Consider the following 16,182-nt stretch of genomic DNA (forward strand, 5'->3'; position numbering starts at 1 on the left):
AGTACCACTTCGACGGCAGGCCCATCGTGATCTACCAGGAGTAACCTTCCAGCATGCCAGGTATGTGCCCTGCAGCTCTGTGTTCTGGAAGTCAAAGAGCAAATATCTGAACTTCTTCGCGAGGGACTACTCCGGAAAGAGTCGTCGACGAACGTGGGAACCGAGGTCAGCTGTTCCCGATTCGCCACTCCACAGTGCAGTATCGCGAGCAATATGTACTCCAGGATACTTCGCCACTCGAACAGACTTCCTGTCTAAAATCGCTCCGCAATGGCATCCTTCATACACCGCGAAACGCTGCTCGGGCATCTCCGACCAAGACATGGTATGGCTAGAATGATGCTTGGACATTCAATTGAGGTAGGTTGTTGCTAGCTGTCGGAGAATGCTCACAGGATAGCCCTAGTTGCACACACTCATCCTACCTGCTGGCTTTCGACATCCCGGTGGTACAAGCGCTAAGCTTTTCGCGACAAGGCGTTCGACAGGACTAGGATTGATATGCTGCAGGGAAGGTCTCTTGCGAGAGGAAAATGTTGAAGAGAGGCAGAGGCCGGCCTCAAAAACGAGCGAAGACACCGCCGAGCGCTATTCGTGTAGACGCAGCATTATGTGAACAAAAGACCGGACGAGCGACGCCTCGATGCCTACCAACCTGCCGCTGGACAGTGAATAGTGAATTTGACGCCCGGCCCGGAGAAACAGATTTCCAGTAGCGCTGCATTCTGGCCACTCATAGGCGTATGTAAATTCAGCTTCAACCAATCAAAAGTGTCGCTATCTGCAGCGCTGAGGCGGGCTACGGGCGCAAGCTGTATTCACCACGCGACGCGATTGGTATCCGAATGCATGTAATTATCGCTACACCCGCTCTATCAAGCATCGGCTCCATCGTTGCCCACTCGACGAAAAGTCATCACAGCCGTCGCTGTTCGTGGTATAGCCTGCTGCGATACGTTCCAGCCTCCGGCCTCAAGTTCTTCCTGTTTTCTGTAAGGCGGGTCACGAAGGATGGTAATCTTTGAAAGGGGATCGAATTGATCACTTGTGCCAAGTCCGAGGAGTCGCTCATCGAATTCTGCGAGCCCTTCTGATTCGGTATTGTTGACTCTTAAATGTTTCAACGAGCCTGGCAGTATATCAACCAACCTTGGCATTTCTAAGCGCTGTCGTCAGTGTCTGCGTCTAGAGACTCATCGACGCCGACCAAAGCTGACTGAGGCACATCAAGTGTCTGCAAGATAGAAAGTACCCGGAGATCCCCGAGTGGAGGAAACACTTCATCGTCCAAGTCCTCCCTGGCGAAATCTTGCGCAGCTCGATCATCTAGCGTCAAAGACTTGAGATTATGCAAGCTCCTGTTTGCGTGGCATATGCGGATAGCATCGCCGAGCTCGTCGTACCTGAGCTCACATGATCCAACACAGGAATCACCCCACTCTATGCTCAAAGTCTCGACGCAGGGACTGCTGAGGAGCAAGTTCTTGAGGCCTTTGGCATCGATGAGAGCATACGTGAGTCGAATATCCCGTAGTACGTTGAGAGGCAAGACAGGGCATGGAATTTGGCGCTCACCTTCACAAAATATGTCTCCGGAGCCTTCGATAGCATCTGCGAGTAGCTGTCCTGCAAGATCGGTACCTAGTATGGGGTGCACATTGGCAACAGGAGGAAGTATGTCTGGCGCAGGAACAGCGGTGTCCTGCAGGTACTTTGCCTCTTCAGTAGAAATAGTCCGTTCGTCATCAAAACCTCTCCAGCTCTCGATGCGCAAGACCCTGACCAGAGTGGCCAAACGGGGCTCACGTACCGTGGCCTGCAGCAGTTTACCCACAGCGCCACTGCCTTCCTGTATGTCGACAGTGGCAAACAGCATAGGTTGTGCTACCCGGTAGCACTGCTTGTTGAGCAAGCAGATAGAACGCAGCATCTGCCGTTTCACACGTTCGTCCCAGTCGTAAAGCTCAGTACGCTCGAAGTTCGAGAAGACCGACTGCAGTAGCTCTTCTGGCAGGTGAGGGACCTGGACCATGGCGGTGGTTTCGGTAATGGCTTGCGCAGCAGTTGTATGCACCTCGCTTTCCTGATAGCAACTTAGTCGTCTTTCTCAATTAACAGCCATTGAGCAACAGCGGAGAAGATCGTCGTCTGCAGATTGTAGTCGCAATCGTAAACAAGAGATGTCCATAGGCGAGCATCAAGCTTGCAGGATGCGGAAGACGATGCGGACTCCAGGGCATGAAATAAGCTCAGTAGGCTGCCCGAGACCTCGAGGGCACGTCTTTGGAGGATTCAGGATTCGCACGCGGCAGGAATGCAAGCCACGCCGAACCTTATTCGATGGATGAGTAAGGAAACCAAGCCGGAAACCACGCGCCCGCACGTTTCGAAGGTGAAACGGCGGCAGCTGCGAGGCAGGATTTGGCCCCGATCCCTCGCGGTGGGACCTTCAACCGTGATGACTTCGTCTGGTGGGAGAGGGCTGGCACGCAATGCATCGTCCGCCACCCCACGCGCGGCTTATCGAAAGTGATTAAGCGTAGCGAGGGAGTGAAGCTCTATACCAGCCCTCAACTAGCCTTGGCGCCCGCTCTGATTGGTCAACTTTCAAGTTTTAGGGTCACGTGACCTACCGCACTGTGCCTGTTGGCGAACTCGCCAACATATACTCGTCGCTAACGCCCATGTCGTCGTATAATAAGCACTGTACGTCGGGTAGCGGTAGCGTGGATCGCACGCTACTTTGCAGTCTAGAAGGGTTGGTAGAGAGCTCCACTCCGCTACGCTTACCTTTGGAGGTTCACAACCGCCAACAGCACATTTTAAAATGTCGCTCGGGACCGAGAATGCTGCAGATCAATGTTAAGACTTCAAGTGCCCGAACTTGTTCTCAAACAACCTCCTCAGGTCTTCGCTCTGCGAGCGCGCATCACTTGCTGGTAGTGGCAAGCAAATCTGCGATCCGACGACATCGGTACCTTATCATACCAGGGACCGAACAGAAATGCAGCGCCCACGTGTATGTCTGTGAATGCGAACGCCTTTGAACTGCGAACGAATGCGATGGCCACGGTTGAATATAGGACCTGTGATATCTAGAGCATTCGCCGGCTCAGCATGCGAGGGCATCAGCGCCGTGACCCAGATGCGGCATTTTCCTCTCAAAGGAGCGTAGTCCTGGAGGCTGTGAAGAGAGCAGTGCTTGCGTCGTCTTCGTATCCGACATCGATGTGATGGCATGTGTGTTCGCTCGTAGGCCGCCGTTGGTAACAGTGCTCGCTGTCGTGATCTGTGCTTCTGTAACAGTGGCCGTGTGAGAATAGCTGAGTGCGAAATTGAGTATCATTTTGATATTGGAATGACTGAATCACCATCCAGTACGCTACATATTGCCCCCTTTTCAACGCCTCATTGCTCCAAGTCATATTCTAGTCGTGAGTGATTTATGAGTAAAGCTTCTTCTCAACGTTGCTCATGCCGTGCACGTTGCCCTCTGCTTGCGCGCTGGCTGTTCGGAATTCGAATCGCACGTCGCCTGCTCGAACGCCAAGCTGCAGCTTCTCGAGGCTGTCGACGCCTACGTCCTGGAGTGAATGCTGCACACCGGCCGAGAGGTATGGCAGGAACTTTGTGACGCTGCCACGATCAAGCACTGACCCGGAGACACCCTGTGCAACCAAGACCTTGTCGCCTTCCGAGAAGTACCGAGCTGTGCCTGCGTTCTTGGCGGTGTTGTTGCTCTTGTCACCGACACCACCGGCCTTCTTGTCCTCCATAGCGTCGATGGAGCCCATACCTCGGTATGTCTTGCGGAGCTGGCCGTCTGGACCGACAAGGTATGCACCGGGCGACTCTGTCGTGGCGGCGAGCAGACCACCCATCATAATCGTGCTGGCACCAAGTGCAAGAGCCTTAACGATGTGACCGACGTTCTGAATACCACCATCGGCAATGCATGGCACGCCGAACTTGGAAGCGAACTCTGTCACCTCGTAGACCGAAGTTGCCTGTGGTCGACCGACAGCCATGACTTCCTGGGTAATACAAGCAGAGCCGGCCCCCATGCCGATACGGAGACCGTCCACGCCAGCTGCGATGAGGGAGGCGGCCTGATCACGAGTGACCACGTTGCCACCAATGACTTCCATTCGTGGGTAGTTCTGCTTGATCCACCGGATCATCTCGATCTGATACATGGAGTTGCCTTGGCTGGAGTCAAGGATCACCACATCCAAGCCTGCTTCTGCGAGCGCAGCCAATCTTTCCTTGTCCACTGGCCGAGTGCCAATCGCAGCAGCTGAGAGCAGCTGCTTTGTTCCTGGTACCTTGGACGCGAGTGGGTAGTTGAGGTTCTTCATCAGATCGCTGCGGCTGAGCAGAGAAATGAGGTTGCCTTGTCCGTCCACGATCGGGAGCTTACCCTTCTTACTCTTGCTGAGGATTGTGTTGGCCTCCTGCAGGCTTACACCCTCACTTGCGGTAACTAGGTCGGTCGACATGATTTCGGTGACTGGCGTGTTGTGTTCGGAGACGAATTGGGTGTCTCGAGGAGTAACAATGCCAATAAGCTTGCTTCGCAGCTGGCCATCCTCTGTTGGAGCATGTTAGCGCACTGACGCACAACACACCATCAGAGAACGACTGCGGAAAGTCCTTTGGAGGATCAGAGGGTTAATGTCTCCACAGCGCTCCAAGCACGTTGGCGAGGAGTATGCGGTTGAACGAAAGTTAAATTGAGTTAACATCACGAAAGAAGCGGTGGCACTGGAAGGGGGGTTGTGGCTTACCAGTGACAGGGAAGCCGCCAAATCCCCATTTCTCCTTGAGCGCAATCGCCTCGGCGACTGTAGTCTTGGGTGAGATGACGACTGGGTCCGTGATGAAGCCGTTCTCGAATCTCTTAACCTTGCGGATCATGCCTGCCTGGTCTTCGATCGAGCAGTTGTGGTGAACGACACCGACGCCACCCAGGAGTGCCATGTGAATCGCCATGTTATGTTCGGTCACTGTGTCCATAGGAGATGACGTAAAAGGCGTCTTGAGGGTGATGTTCCGTGTAAGCTTCGAGGTCAGGTCGACGTCGCTGGCTGGGAAGCCAATGTAGCCTGGGAGCAGGAGGAAATCGTTGTATGTGAGACCTCCCATCTTCTTCGGATCCATGAGGTCCTGCACAGCAATGCCGCCCTTTGAGCCATATTGCTTGATCAACTCGAGCGCACGTGATGCGTCCTCGACATGTTCTTCACCGCGAGAGCCATTCGCGGAGCCGTTCGTGGTCGCGTTCGCGGATGGCGACATGGTGGCGATTGTGTGAAGTCGTATGTGGCTAGATGTGCGACTCGCGTCTGCCGTTACTTATTAGCAGGAGAACAGTGACTTCCGTAGATGATGTATACGTACCCGAGGAAAAGAAGGCAAGAGTGACCAGCGACGAATTTTTGGGCAAGACCTTCTGCGCGCACGGTTCGTGTGCAGGGTTCTTTAGCGCGAAGCTTATCTGATCGACCGCGGTGGAGCTGGAGGGCTTTTGTTTACCTTTGTTGTTCTCCACTTTCAACACTGTACAACCAGGCCATGAATCAGGCTGCCTCTCCAGCATTCCTCGCATAGCTACCCTCTACGACGATCATTCACTCGCTTGGCTCATATGTCTTGGATTGACGTGAATGTGCGCTGATGCGGCGATGATCTGGGAGGGTACCTTGAACTGGAAGGAGTATCTTGCATAGCAACCTGGAAGCAGGCGCGTTCGGCGTCACGAATACACCTTCCTCGCCCACCACCGCCGACACTGCCAACAGTGGGAAACAGCGGCCACCACGATGCCGTCCATACCGGCGCTCAATTCGCCTACGTCGCCGCCTCACAATCGTTTCCGGGATCACAGCCCAACCAAATCCTCACCGCTCCGGCATGCCGTCTCGACGCGTTCAAACGCCAGCGATACAGACCGATCATCACTCCCCAGTCGACAAGGCACTCTCAGCAGTAACGCGAGCTCCGGATACAGCGTACCTGGTTTCAGCGGCTATGATTCGGCCAGCGATCCTTTCGTGACGCGGTCGAGCACGAAGAGAGAACGCTCTGAATCGCCGGTGAAGAAAAACGCGGCATTCGCTAAATGGGAACAGCGCGAGCAGGCCGAGCAGGAGCAGAAGGTGGTCCGGACTCCTTCGAAGATGGATGTGTCGCCGAAGAAAGTACGCGATGATGACTGGCGGACAGGCATTGGGCAAAGTGAGAGCAGAAGCGCACTGAGACCTGTAGAGCTGAATGCGACACCGGAACGGCCATCTGCGCTCGCCAATGGTTCTCTACACAAACGCGCAGAATCGAAGGAGAATATAGTATACCGGCCGCCGAGCAGAGATGGTGCAGCATCGCCTCTCCCACCTTCGCCCACCAAAACAGTCACTTTCAGCGAAGACACAATATTGCCGCCAGCCTCGCCAGAGCCAAGATCTGAGTCCAAGTCTCCCGGGCATGCCAGAGGCAACAGCATCGCGACGCTCTCGAGGTCGGACTCGATGCGCGCGGGTTTGAAGCCGAGGTCGAAAGGACACATGCGATTCTCGTCCACAGACAACCCAGCGCCACAACTGGATGGAGGCGATTTGGATATGCTGCAGAAGTCTTCAACGCCTCAGCTGCGCCATCTTAGCAATTTGGCTGCTCAGAACGGTTCTACCGAAGATCTCAATGTGCATTCGCCGGAGGAACAAGTGACGGGCCTTGCTGGGAGGAGAAGGCTTCAGCGGTCAGGTTCTGTGAAGCCTTCTACCCAGACACAGTCCAAATTTGCATCGGCATATGCAAGCACAAAATGGATGGACATGCAGCGGAAACATCTACAAGCGTACGAATACCTCTGTCACATAGGAGAAGCGAGAGCATGGCTTGAAGACGTCCTGGATCCTGATAAGCTTCCTCCAATCGTTCAGTTAGAAGAGGCTCTCCGGAATGGCGTTACTCTCGCTGAGGTTGTCGTACGCCTCGCCCCAAGATTACCGGCAAATCAACAGAAGGCGCTAGGATCACAAAGAATATGGAGAGCTGCACCTCTTTCGTTCAGACACTCCGACAACATCGCTCTCTTTTTCCGCTTTTTGGCCGAAATAGAGCTTCCGGATCTCTTCAGGTTTGAACTGATTGATTTATACGAGAAGAAGAACATCCCCAAGGTCATTTATTGCATACATGCACTCTCTTGGCTACTTTATCGGAAAGGTATCGTTGAGTTTCGCATTGGCAATTTGGTCGGCCAGCTCCAATTCGAGGAGCATGAGCTGGAAGAGACCCAAAAGGGCATCGATCGCAGTGGCATCCAGATGCCAAACTTCGGCGGCATGCGAGAGGCCATGCAGATCGAAGAGGAGCCTTCGCCACCTGAGCCATCACCAGATGACCTGCTCGCCGAACAAGAAGATATGATACTTGACCTCCAATCGCAGATACGTGGCGCTGCTGTACGACTTCGGCTTGGTAACATGATGCAGGACATGTGGGACGTGGAGGAGCAGATCGCACACTTTCAGGCCATCGCTCGGGGAGGTTTCGCTCGCGAGATTTTTGATTTCAAGTTTGCTATGGACATGTCGACGAAGCGATTCCAAGCTACTGCGAAAGCCTACCTTGTGCGGCAAGGTCTTCAACGAAAGCGGTCAGCTTGGCGTAACAACAAGGCTGCCGTGGTGAAGGTCCAAAGCCTGTGGCGAGGGCGACAACAACGAGCCGAGACGAAGAAGATCACGACACAGCTTCGATCGCACAGGCACGGCCTCAAGGACTTGCAATCTGCTATTCGAGGCGCACTGGGCAGATGGCGAGCTGGCGATCTCTGGCAAGAAACTCGAGATGAGCGGACTGAGGGCACAGTACAAGCCTTTCAGAGCGCGGCTCGCGGAGCGCTCGAGAGGATGCGAGTGGCTGCTACCATGAACCAACTGTGGGACAATGAAGAGAGCATCGCCAGCCTCCAGGCACTTGCTCGAGGTTCCCAAGTACGGAGGAGAGCAGGGCGCCAGCAAGTAGCGGCTCGTGAAGCTGCTGTCGATATTGTCAAGCTGCAGGCTGCAGCTCGCGCCCTTCTCCAGCGAAAGCAACAAAAGCTGGAACATGGCGAGCGTCGGATGCACGAGCCTGCTGTCGTTCAGGTCCAAGCTCTGTCTCGAGGTCTGATCGAGCGACTCCGCCAGGCACGGACAATCGGTGCATTGCAGGGTCGTGAGTCCGCCATTGTCAAGTTCCAGACTCTACTCCGGGCTCAAGCGGCCAGATCACTCCATATGGACACGAGGGAAGAGCTGGCAGGTCAGAGAGAAGCCCTTACGATGTTACAAGCTCTGATCCGAGGTCAGACGATACGAAAGAGCACGGCGAACACGATCGCAGCTCTCAAACAGCACGACAGTGACGTGCGCATACTACAGGCAATGTCGCGAGCTATGCTGCAACGAAAGGCTATTGGTGAGAAGTTGTCTGCGCTTGAGGAGCAAGAGGGCCACCTCACCACCCTGCAGTCCATGGCTCGAGCTTACATCGAGCGACAACGCATCTTCGATCAGCTTGTTGAGATGGAGAAAGAGGAAGAGAGTATTACGCAGCTGCAGTCTGTCCTCCGCGCTATGCTGCTACGAAGTGAAATTGGCAACCTGCTGGCGGGTCTCGAAGAGCACGAGGAGGCTTTAGTCGATCTCCAGGCAGCAGCACGCGGCTTCGTTGTCCGCAAGAGATTCGCCGAGAAGCGCAAACACTATCGAGAGAACATGGAGAAAGTTGTCAAGCTACAGTCTTTTGTACGTGCGAAGCAGCAGGGCGAAAGCTACAAGAGCTTGGTGAACGGCAAGAATCCACCATTGCCGGTCATTCGGCGACACGTTCATCTTCTTACGGACTCGAATTTGGAATTCGAAGGCGAGATTGAGGCGGAACGGCTGCGAAGACAGGTCATCGAGAGCGTTCGCCGAAACGAGCTTGTCGAGAGCTACGTTGAAGGTCTGGACGTCAAGATCGCGCTTTTGGTGAAGAACAAGATCACCCTGGACGAGGTCGTCAAACATCAGAAGCACTTCGGCGGCTCGGCGTCGCAACTGCTTCGCTCGGGCAGCACTCTTGGGAACACGTCTGGGCTGGACCTCAAGGCGCTCAACAAGAACTCGCGCAAGAAGCTTACAGGCTATGAAGAGCTCTTCTTTCTGCTTCAGACTCAATCGCAGTACATGGCACGCGCGTTCAGCGTCATCACTGCCCGTGGTCTCGCAGAAAAGGAGAGCAAGAACATGGAGCGCCTTGTGATGACGACGTTCGGGTATGCACAGAAGAGTCGCGAAGAGTACTTCTTGCTTAAGGCTCTCGCCACAAGCTTCACAGAGGTGATTACTCATTGTCAGAGCCTCGAAGACTATGTGCGACAACAGAGCGGGACGTTTCAGCAGCGTTTGATTCAGAGCTACGTTCGCAGGCCGAAAGAACGAGCGTACCTCAAGACACTGTTCGGCAGCATGGTCAAGAATGGAATCTGCGGCCAAGATCACCTAGACCTAGAAAGCGATCCGCTACAGATATACCGTGCGATCTTGAACAACGAGGAGCTCTCCACTGGCCGGCCCTCACAAAGACCACGCGATCTGCCGCGAGAGGTCGTGATCAGGCAAGAGGATGTGAGGCCAAGATACGTCGAACACCTGGAAGACCTACGTGACCTGGGCGATGGCTTCTTCCTAAGCCTAGAAGAGTGCCTACACCGCATGCCATACGCCATACGGTACGTAGCTGCAGAGCAGCATCGTGCACTTTGCGCACAATTCCCACGCGAGGATCCTGGTCACCTGACAATGGTCGTGGGCGCGTGGCTGTGGAAAACTTACCTTCTCCCTGCCCTCAAAGAACCTGAAATGTGGGGAGTCGTGGACCGTGGTCTCAGCCCTGTCCACAAACGCAACCTTGGTCAGGTTACTGCAGTACTCGGTCAAGTGACGAGTTCGGGACGCCTATTCGGCCAAGATAACATCTACCTCCAGCCATTGAACAACTGGATTACAGAGTCGCTGGATCGGTGGCAAGAATGCCTGACTCACCTGTTTGATATCCCATCACCAGAGGAACACTATGATGCCGATCAGTTCAGCGACCTTTACGCACGGACGAAGCCAACGCTGTACATCAAGCTTGCGGACATTTTCGCGATGCATAGTCTGATTGCGGATAACGTACAGGTGATTGCACCGCAACGAGATGACCAGATCAAGGAGCTCTTGACAGATCTTGGCACAGCCAAGAGCAACGAGAGCGATCTTGGCGGTGCATCAAATGGTGGCGAGATCACTTTGACGCTGAAGTCGAGGTTCACAGTCCAGGAGGATCCAAATGCAGAGCCACGGCAATTGTTCACTGCCACCAAGCGACTTGTGCTGTACATTATCCGGGTGCAATCTGGATCGAATCTCATGGAGATCCTCCTGCGACCGATCACGCACGAGGACGCAGACAGGTGGCTCTCGCTGGTCCAAGAAGAGCTTGCGGAAAAGAATCAAGATCGTCGACCTGGCCACAGACGAACACCCTCGGCTTTCGACCCCCGGGCATCTATGCGATCGGGTAGAGCACAGTCGGTATACTCTGAAGCTCCCTCGGCGGTCTCTGGGGATCATCGCGATCTACTGGATCTTCAAGGCATGACATATGCTGAATTGAAGTCCAGCGCACTAGAGAACATATTGCGCCTTGAGCAGCCACACGTGCCACCTCAATTCCGTGTCAGCAGACACAACAATTATCAGGAGATCCTTAATGCTCTGGCAGCAGACATTAGACAGAAGCACCGTCGCCGATTGGAACGTCAACACGATATCGAATCTACGAGGACCACACTCTCACAGCTTGATGCCAAGGCCACTTTCCTGGAAGACCAGCTGAAGAGCTATAACGACTACATCGAACAGTGTCTCCATACTTTAGCCACCAAGAAGGGCACCAAGCATAAATTCATAATGCCCTTCACGAAACAGTGGTCGCACGAACGCGAGCTGGAGCGCGCTGGTCGACAACCAAAATTCGGCTCATACAAATACTCAGCACGCCAACTGGCTGACAAAGGTGTGCTGCTCAGCTGGCAAGGCTACTCTTCTGAGCATTGGAACAATCTCAACGTCGTGATCAGCTCTGATGATGTTGGTGTCTTCCATATGGAAGCCAGCTCTGGGAGCATGATGCTGCCTGGAGCGTCGGCGAATCTTCTTCTTGATGATCTTTTGCAGGCGCAGTATGATAACAGGAACGCAATCAGCGTGTTTGAAGAAAGCCAGAATCCAGCCAAGTTGGCTGTGAATCTGTTGTTACATCTTGTGTTCAAGAAGTTTTACAGGGACAGTGCTTAGGTGCAAGAGATCATGATGCATGGAATTGGCGTTGTCATTTGGTATTTGCATGAGCAGGCGTAGCGTTGTGAGCGATGGCGCTGGGTATACATACCGATACATACCCATTTGACGTGTTTAACGTATGAATATATGAAAGTCCTCATACCTCAGCCGTGCCTTCTGAAGGCCGAAGAACGTTTTGCGATTGACCTACCCGGCAGCACTCGATGACTGGCGACAACGACGTGACAGGAAGCTTGTCGACGATGGCGTCAATGTATCTGGTGAAGACGTTCCAGATACTCCGAGCTCCTGCTCCGTGCTTAGGATTTGACAGGCACCTGAGACTGCCAAGCTCTTCGGAGCATTGCGTAGTGCGTGTGGTCATCCTAATCTGAGCTCGAATACCATTGGGCATCGCCGCTCGGTGAGTCGACAATCTGTTCCGTGTACCAACACCCAGTGCGCAGAGCCGTGCTCTCGGCGTGGTGATTGTTACCACAAGGAGAGCGCGATGTCTGTTAGTAACAGTTGGTCGAAGAGGCTGGCCTGCCATGAGATCAACGACTGGGAAACGGGGCGACACGCTGTCTTGAGGATGGATGAGCCCGTCAGCCCTGGCCATTGACTTCGACGACCGGACTAGGGTACCTAGCTCCTCCACGAGACCTTTTCACACATCACCAACCGATAACTAGAAGCAGAGAACCAGAAGCAGCGCCCAGCTTTGGCGATTGGCCTGTCGAATGTCCTCATCCTCAATACTTCCGTCTCCCCCAGCTGGCCGATGTCCCTCTAGCTTTAGCCGCCGAATTTGATGGAACTTCACTACACATTGCACCTCGAAAACCTCTAGCATCTTTGTTTTCCGCGCACTCGAGCCGGCAACGAGTAGGAGCGGGGGCCCTTACGAGGCAGGGGTAGGGGCCCCGCCGATGTGCCCTCCCCAAGGCGCAACGGCGACGTGCAAGATAGTCGTTATTTGATGGATTTGATTAAGACTTGATTAAGAAGCTGGGGGGAAGTCGGCCAGCTGGGGGGAAGGGAAGTACGGAGGGCAAGCATGTGGCATGAGGGCTCGGAGGGACAGGCCGTTTGCTAATTATAATGAGGACTGAGGGGGAAGCTTCATGAGCTTCCACGCGCACGGTCCGGCCCACACATAAGCTTCGACTTTACTAGGCATGACTTTCGCCATGCCGGCATGTGAGCAGATATATCCTAGAAGACATGCCAGACGCCTGGCGCTGTAGTTGCCAGCAGATACGCCCAATGGGGGCTCAGTCACCCGAACTAACTCTCAACACTTCACCGAACACTGGGACATCAGCACCATCTCCTGGCCAGCATCATTAAATGAGCTCTCAGATCCAAGGGCATGATGCTCCCATCCGGAATGTAACAGCAAAGCATCTCCACTACGCACGCTGACTCTCACACTCTCCTTCTCGGTCACTCTTTGTGTAGGTCGTTATCCCAAGTACCAAGTTTCATTAACACTTCTTCGACAACCACGCCATGAGCGCTGCAGCTTCCTCTAGTCCTTCATTCGAGAAGCAGGTCCATCAACCCAACTCGCACGAACTACAGAAGATGCACACAATCTCAAGCCTCCTGCCAGCACACGGAGGCGAGTTCCAACCAGCACCACACGCCAACATAGCACAGCAGAAGAAGATCGCGAACCCAGCACCACTCGGCCTGGGTGCTTTCGCTCTTACCACTTTCGTGCTCTCCTGCGTCAACCTCAAGGTCCTCGGTGTCCACGAACCAAATCTCGTCGTGGCACTCGCTCTTGGCTATGGCGGTCTGGTCCAGCTACTAGCTGGCATGTGGGAAATGGCAGTTGGCAACACTTTCGGAGCCACGGCACTGTCGTCCTACGGCGGATTCTGGATCTCGTTCGGCGTTGTCCTCACACCAACCTTCGGGATCGTCGATGCGTACACCGACAAGGAGACGGGCGACAGCACTTTCAACGAGGTCTTCGCATTGTACCTTTGGGCATGGTTCATCTTCACATCACTCTGCATGATCTTGACCCTTCGCTCGACGGTGGCGTTCTGTGGACTTTTCATTGTTCTGGATGCTACGTTCCTGTGCTTGGCGTTGTCTGAGCAATATGCTGTTTCTGCTGCCGAGGCCTCGAAATCGTTGCAGCAGGCTGGAGGAGTGTTTGGGATCTTGGCCGCGTTCTTTGCGTGGTATAACATGTTCAGCGTACAGTGTCACGATGCTCCTTCCACGTCGATCAAAGTTGCTGACAATCGATAGGGTATGGTCGACGCGACCAACTTCTGGTGCACCATGCCTATGGTCTCTTTCCCATGGAGTGCGAACAGGAAGCAACGACGTGCTGGCGAGTGTGTATAAGACGATGAGGAACGTACTATGGCTTTTCATTCACTATACTAGGAGGATACCAACATGTGCCCGCACAGGATTGTGGGTTAGCAATGATTGAATATCAAGATCTCTTTTGTGGTTTAGAACATGTTACTACTTGTACGTCTCGGGGCTGTCGCCAAAGTTTGTTGCTGTCGAGCGCGTCGTCGCTGCTATAAACGTCGTCGCGTGAGCGTGCCGGCGTGCCTCAAGAACTGCGTGCAGTATAACGAACTGTACGAGGCGCTCCTGTATGTTACGTATGCTAAGGCTCATCATGGTAGTGATAGAAGCAGCAATCCGCCGCTGTCCGCAAAACTTGATGTCTTGTATCAAGTGCATGCTGCGGTGAAAGAGGCACTCGGTGACTGTATAAGCGCAAAAGGCGGCGCTGGCTCATCATCGTTATCATTGTCCTCGTCTCAGTGTAACTATGTACAACGAATGTAACGTGGTCGAGGTACCAGCTACCATTGACCTCTATACAAAGCAAACACACTCAACCATACGCTGACGGGTATCAATACAAGACGCCGCCCTCTCTAACATCCGGAACCAACTTTTCTCTGTCGTTATATGCATCAGGTGAAGCCACCTCAGTTGTAGAACCAGTACTCTGCGGCATACGGCACTTGAAGCGCCGAGCCAGGCTTGCTGCATGACGACGGCGCAACACCTCCAGCTGTGTGAATACGGTAGACACTCTTGAGACCATGTGTCCTTCCAGAGCCATTGTCAACCAAGTAAAGCCAGTCGACAGCGCCAAGATCGCTCTCGCCTTTGTATGCTGCCTTGGGGGCCTTGACGGCACCGACCTTCTTGCCGGAGATGAAGTCGTCTGCAACGGCGAAGTTTGGAGTCTGGGCACCGTTGAGCTGATCGAAATAGTGCTCGCCATCGTTCCATGCTTGGAAAGCTGCAGCAGAGATCCTATGGCATTGATCGCAGTACCCGTTGTTGACATCCGGGGTGCACTTGGTGGCCTTGAGGCATGTCTCGAAAGACTTGAGTGTGTTCTTGGTGTACGAGTCGGTAGTCAATTGATTGACGATAGCCGTGACGTCGTACAGCTGGGCGATAGCTCCTGCGGATGGTACACTCGCGACCCAAGTGTTGCTGGCACTACAGCTGTAGTTCTGGAAGCCCGAACCAAGCTGGATATAATGTAGCTTGCCCGTGGGTTCTGGAAGAGGGGTAGAGCCAGTATTGTCGACTTGTTTGAGTGGGAGCGCTGGCGTTGTGCTCAGACTAATCGTCCATCTGCTCCGGTTGTCACCCCATGGCATAGCCTGAACAGTCGATACTGCAGCCGAGACGGCGATGAGAGATCGAAGAAGAGGTGCCATAATCTTGTTGGTTCGAGAGGATGCTCAACGTGCCGAAGACTTCTGCTCGAGGAGGTGTTGGAAAGTATCAGATGGTGTAAAGCGTGTGCTGGGGATCCTGGTGTAGACTGAGCAGCTCGAGACCATATATACCTACCTAAATCGAAGGCAATAGGCAATGACAGTGGGAGTTACTGTGCCGCCCGCGGGAGCGGAGTCCAAGAAACCAACGGTAATAGAACAATTAGGGTGCCTTAGCACCAGCCATGTGCCAGCGCCCAGGCCCACAACGGATGAAGAAGATCTGCGCCTCGGGCACGCCACGCCGACCTGCCAGAAGGTCTAAACCCGGTGGCACATGGCAGGCATGCTTGCGTACGTCTCGCGCGATGTCGTCAACACCTTTCTGCCTGTGGTTAGTCGAGGTTGGTCTTGGAGAGCCAAGGTGTTGAGCTTAAGTGAGACTGGTGGAATGGCAGGTCGAGAATAGCTACCGACACAGATTGACCCTGGCAGACTCTTGCGCCTTTGGGGTGGAGTGAAGGGTACTGGCGAACGGTGGAGGCAGCGGGACAGGCCTCGGAAGAGATGTCGAGCTGGCCGCCGTGCAGCTTGACGAGATGAGATATCGCGCTAGAGCTGCCGCTCGGCGATGTTGGTTGGATCCATCTTGAATCAACGTCTCCTCTTCGTCGTCGTCCTTGCACTATACCGTGGCCGAGCGACTTCTTGATGGCGATGCGGCGTGACACCCATCATACAAGCGCTGTCCATGTCGACCCCGCATTGCTTTGTGAGGGCTGTCCATCGAGGATCATCATGAGTGTGGATGCAACATGCAACGAAGCGAAGAGAGGAAGAGGCGTGCCGCGCGAAGGAAGCGCCCGCAGCTACAGTACGTGCATTACGCCAAGACAGACACGTATAATTTGTGAGAATTCTAGCCAAAATGAAGATTAAATTTAGATCACTCTCCTCTTTCCTCGCCTGCGAGCTCCATCTTCATCTCCTGCTATACCTTATTACTCACATTCGCGACTGAACCATCAGGCACCTTCCCATTGCAGCTGGCTGACCCGGCGTGAACCACGACTACTACGTGTAATACCCACTTG

At 54.0% G+C, this 16,182-nt stretch overlaps 5 protein-coding genes across 5 annotated transcripts; 2 read left to right on the forward strand and 3 right to left on the reverse strand.

The window, feature by feature from the left end:
* Positions 1-1,159: 1,159 nt before the first annotated feature.
* On the reverse strand, positions 1,160-2,032 carry CLAFUR5_12093 (uncharacterized protein; the record flags this gene model as incomplete). The annotated part of the gene is made up of 1 exon (XM_047911241.1): positions 1,160-2,032. One exon carries the CDS (start codon positions 2,030-2,032, stop codon positions 1,160-1,162), a length of 873 nt encoding a protein of 290 aa, XP_047767080.1.
* Positions 2,033-3,443: 1,411 nt separating this feature from the next.
* Positions 3,444-5,298, reverse strand: CLAFUR5_12094 (Inosine-5'-monophosphate dehydrogenase; the record flags this gene model as incomplete). Its single annotated transcript, XM_047911242.1, has 2 exons — positions 3,444-4,591; positions 4,788-5,298. 2 exons carry the CDS (start codon positions 5,296-5,298, stop codon positions 3,444-3,446), a joined length of 1,659 nt encoding a protein of 552 aa, XP_047767077.1.
* A 524-nt stretch (positions 5,299-5,822) lies between these two features.
* Positions 5,823-11,375, forward strand: CLAFUR5_12095 (Ras GTPase-activating-like protein rng2; the record flags this gene model as incomplete). The annotated part of the gene is made up of 1 exon (XM_047911243.1): positions 5,823-11,375. The coding sequence occupies one exon, from the start codon at positions 5,823-5,825 to the stop codon at positions 11,373-11,375; it is 5,553 nt and encodes a 1,850-aa protein (XP_047767078.1).
* Positions 11,376-12,875: 1,500 nt separating this feature from the next.
* CLAFUR5_12096 (Acetate permease A) lies at positions 12,876-13,730 on the forward strand (the record flags this gene model as incomplete). The annotated part of the gene is made up of 2 exons (XM_047911244.1): positions 12,876-13,577; positions 13,632-13,730. The coding sequence occupies 2 exons, from the start codon at positions 12,876-12,878 to the stop codon at positions 13,728-13,730; spliced, it is 801 nt and encodes a 266-aa protein (XP_047767075.1).
* A 608-nt stretch (positions 13,731-14,338) lies between these two features.
* On the reverse strand, positions 14,339-15,088 carry CLAFUR5_12097 (Ecp60-1; the record flags this gene model as incomplete). Its single annotated transcript, XM_047911245.1, has 1 exon — positions 14,339-15,088. The coding sequence occupies one exon, from the start codon at positions 15,086-15,088 to the stop codon at positions 14,339-14,341; it is 750 nt and encodes a 249-aa protein (XP_047767076.1).
* Between the last annotated feature and the right edge of the window lie 1,094 nt (positions 15,089-16,182).

This window comes from Fulvia fulva, chromosome 10 (assembly GCF_020509005.1).
Source record: "Fulvia fulva chromosome 10, complete sequence".
Classification (NCBI taxonomy): domain Eukaryota; kingdom Fungi; phylum Ascomycota; class Dothideomycetes; order Mycosphaerellales; family Mycosphaerellaceae; genus Fulvia; species Fulvia fulva.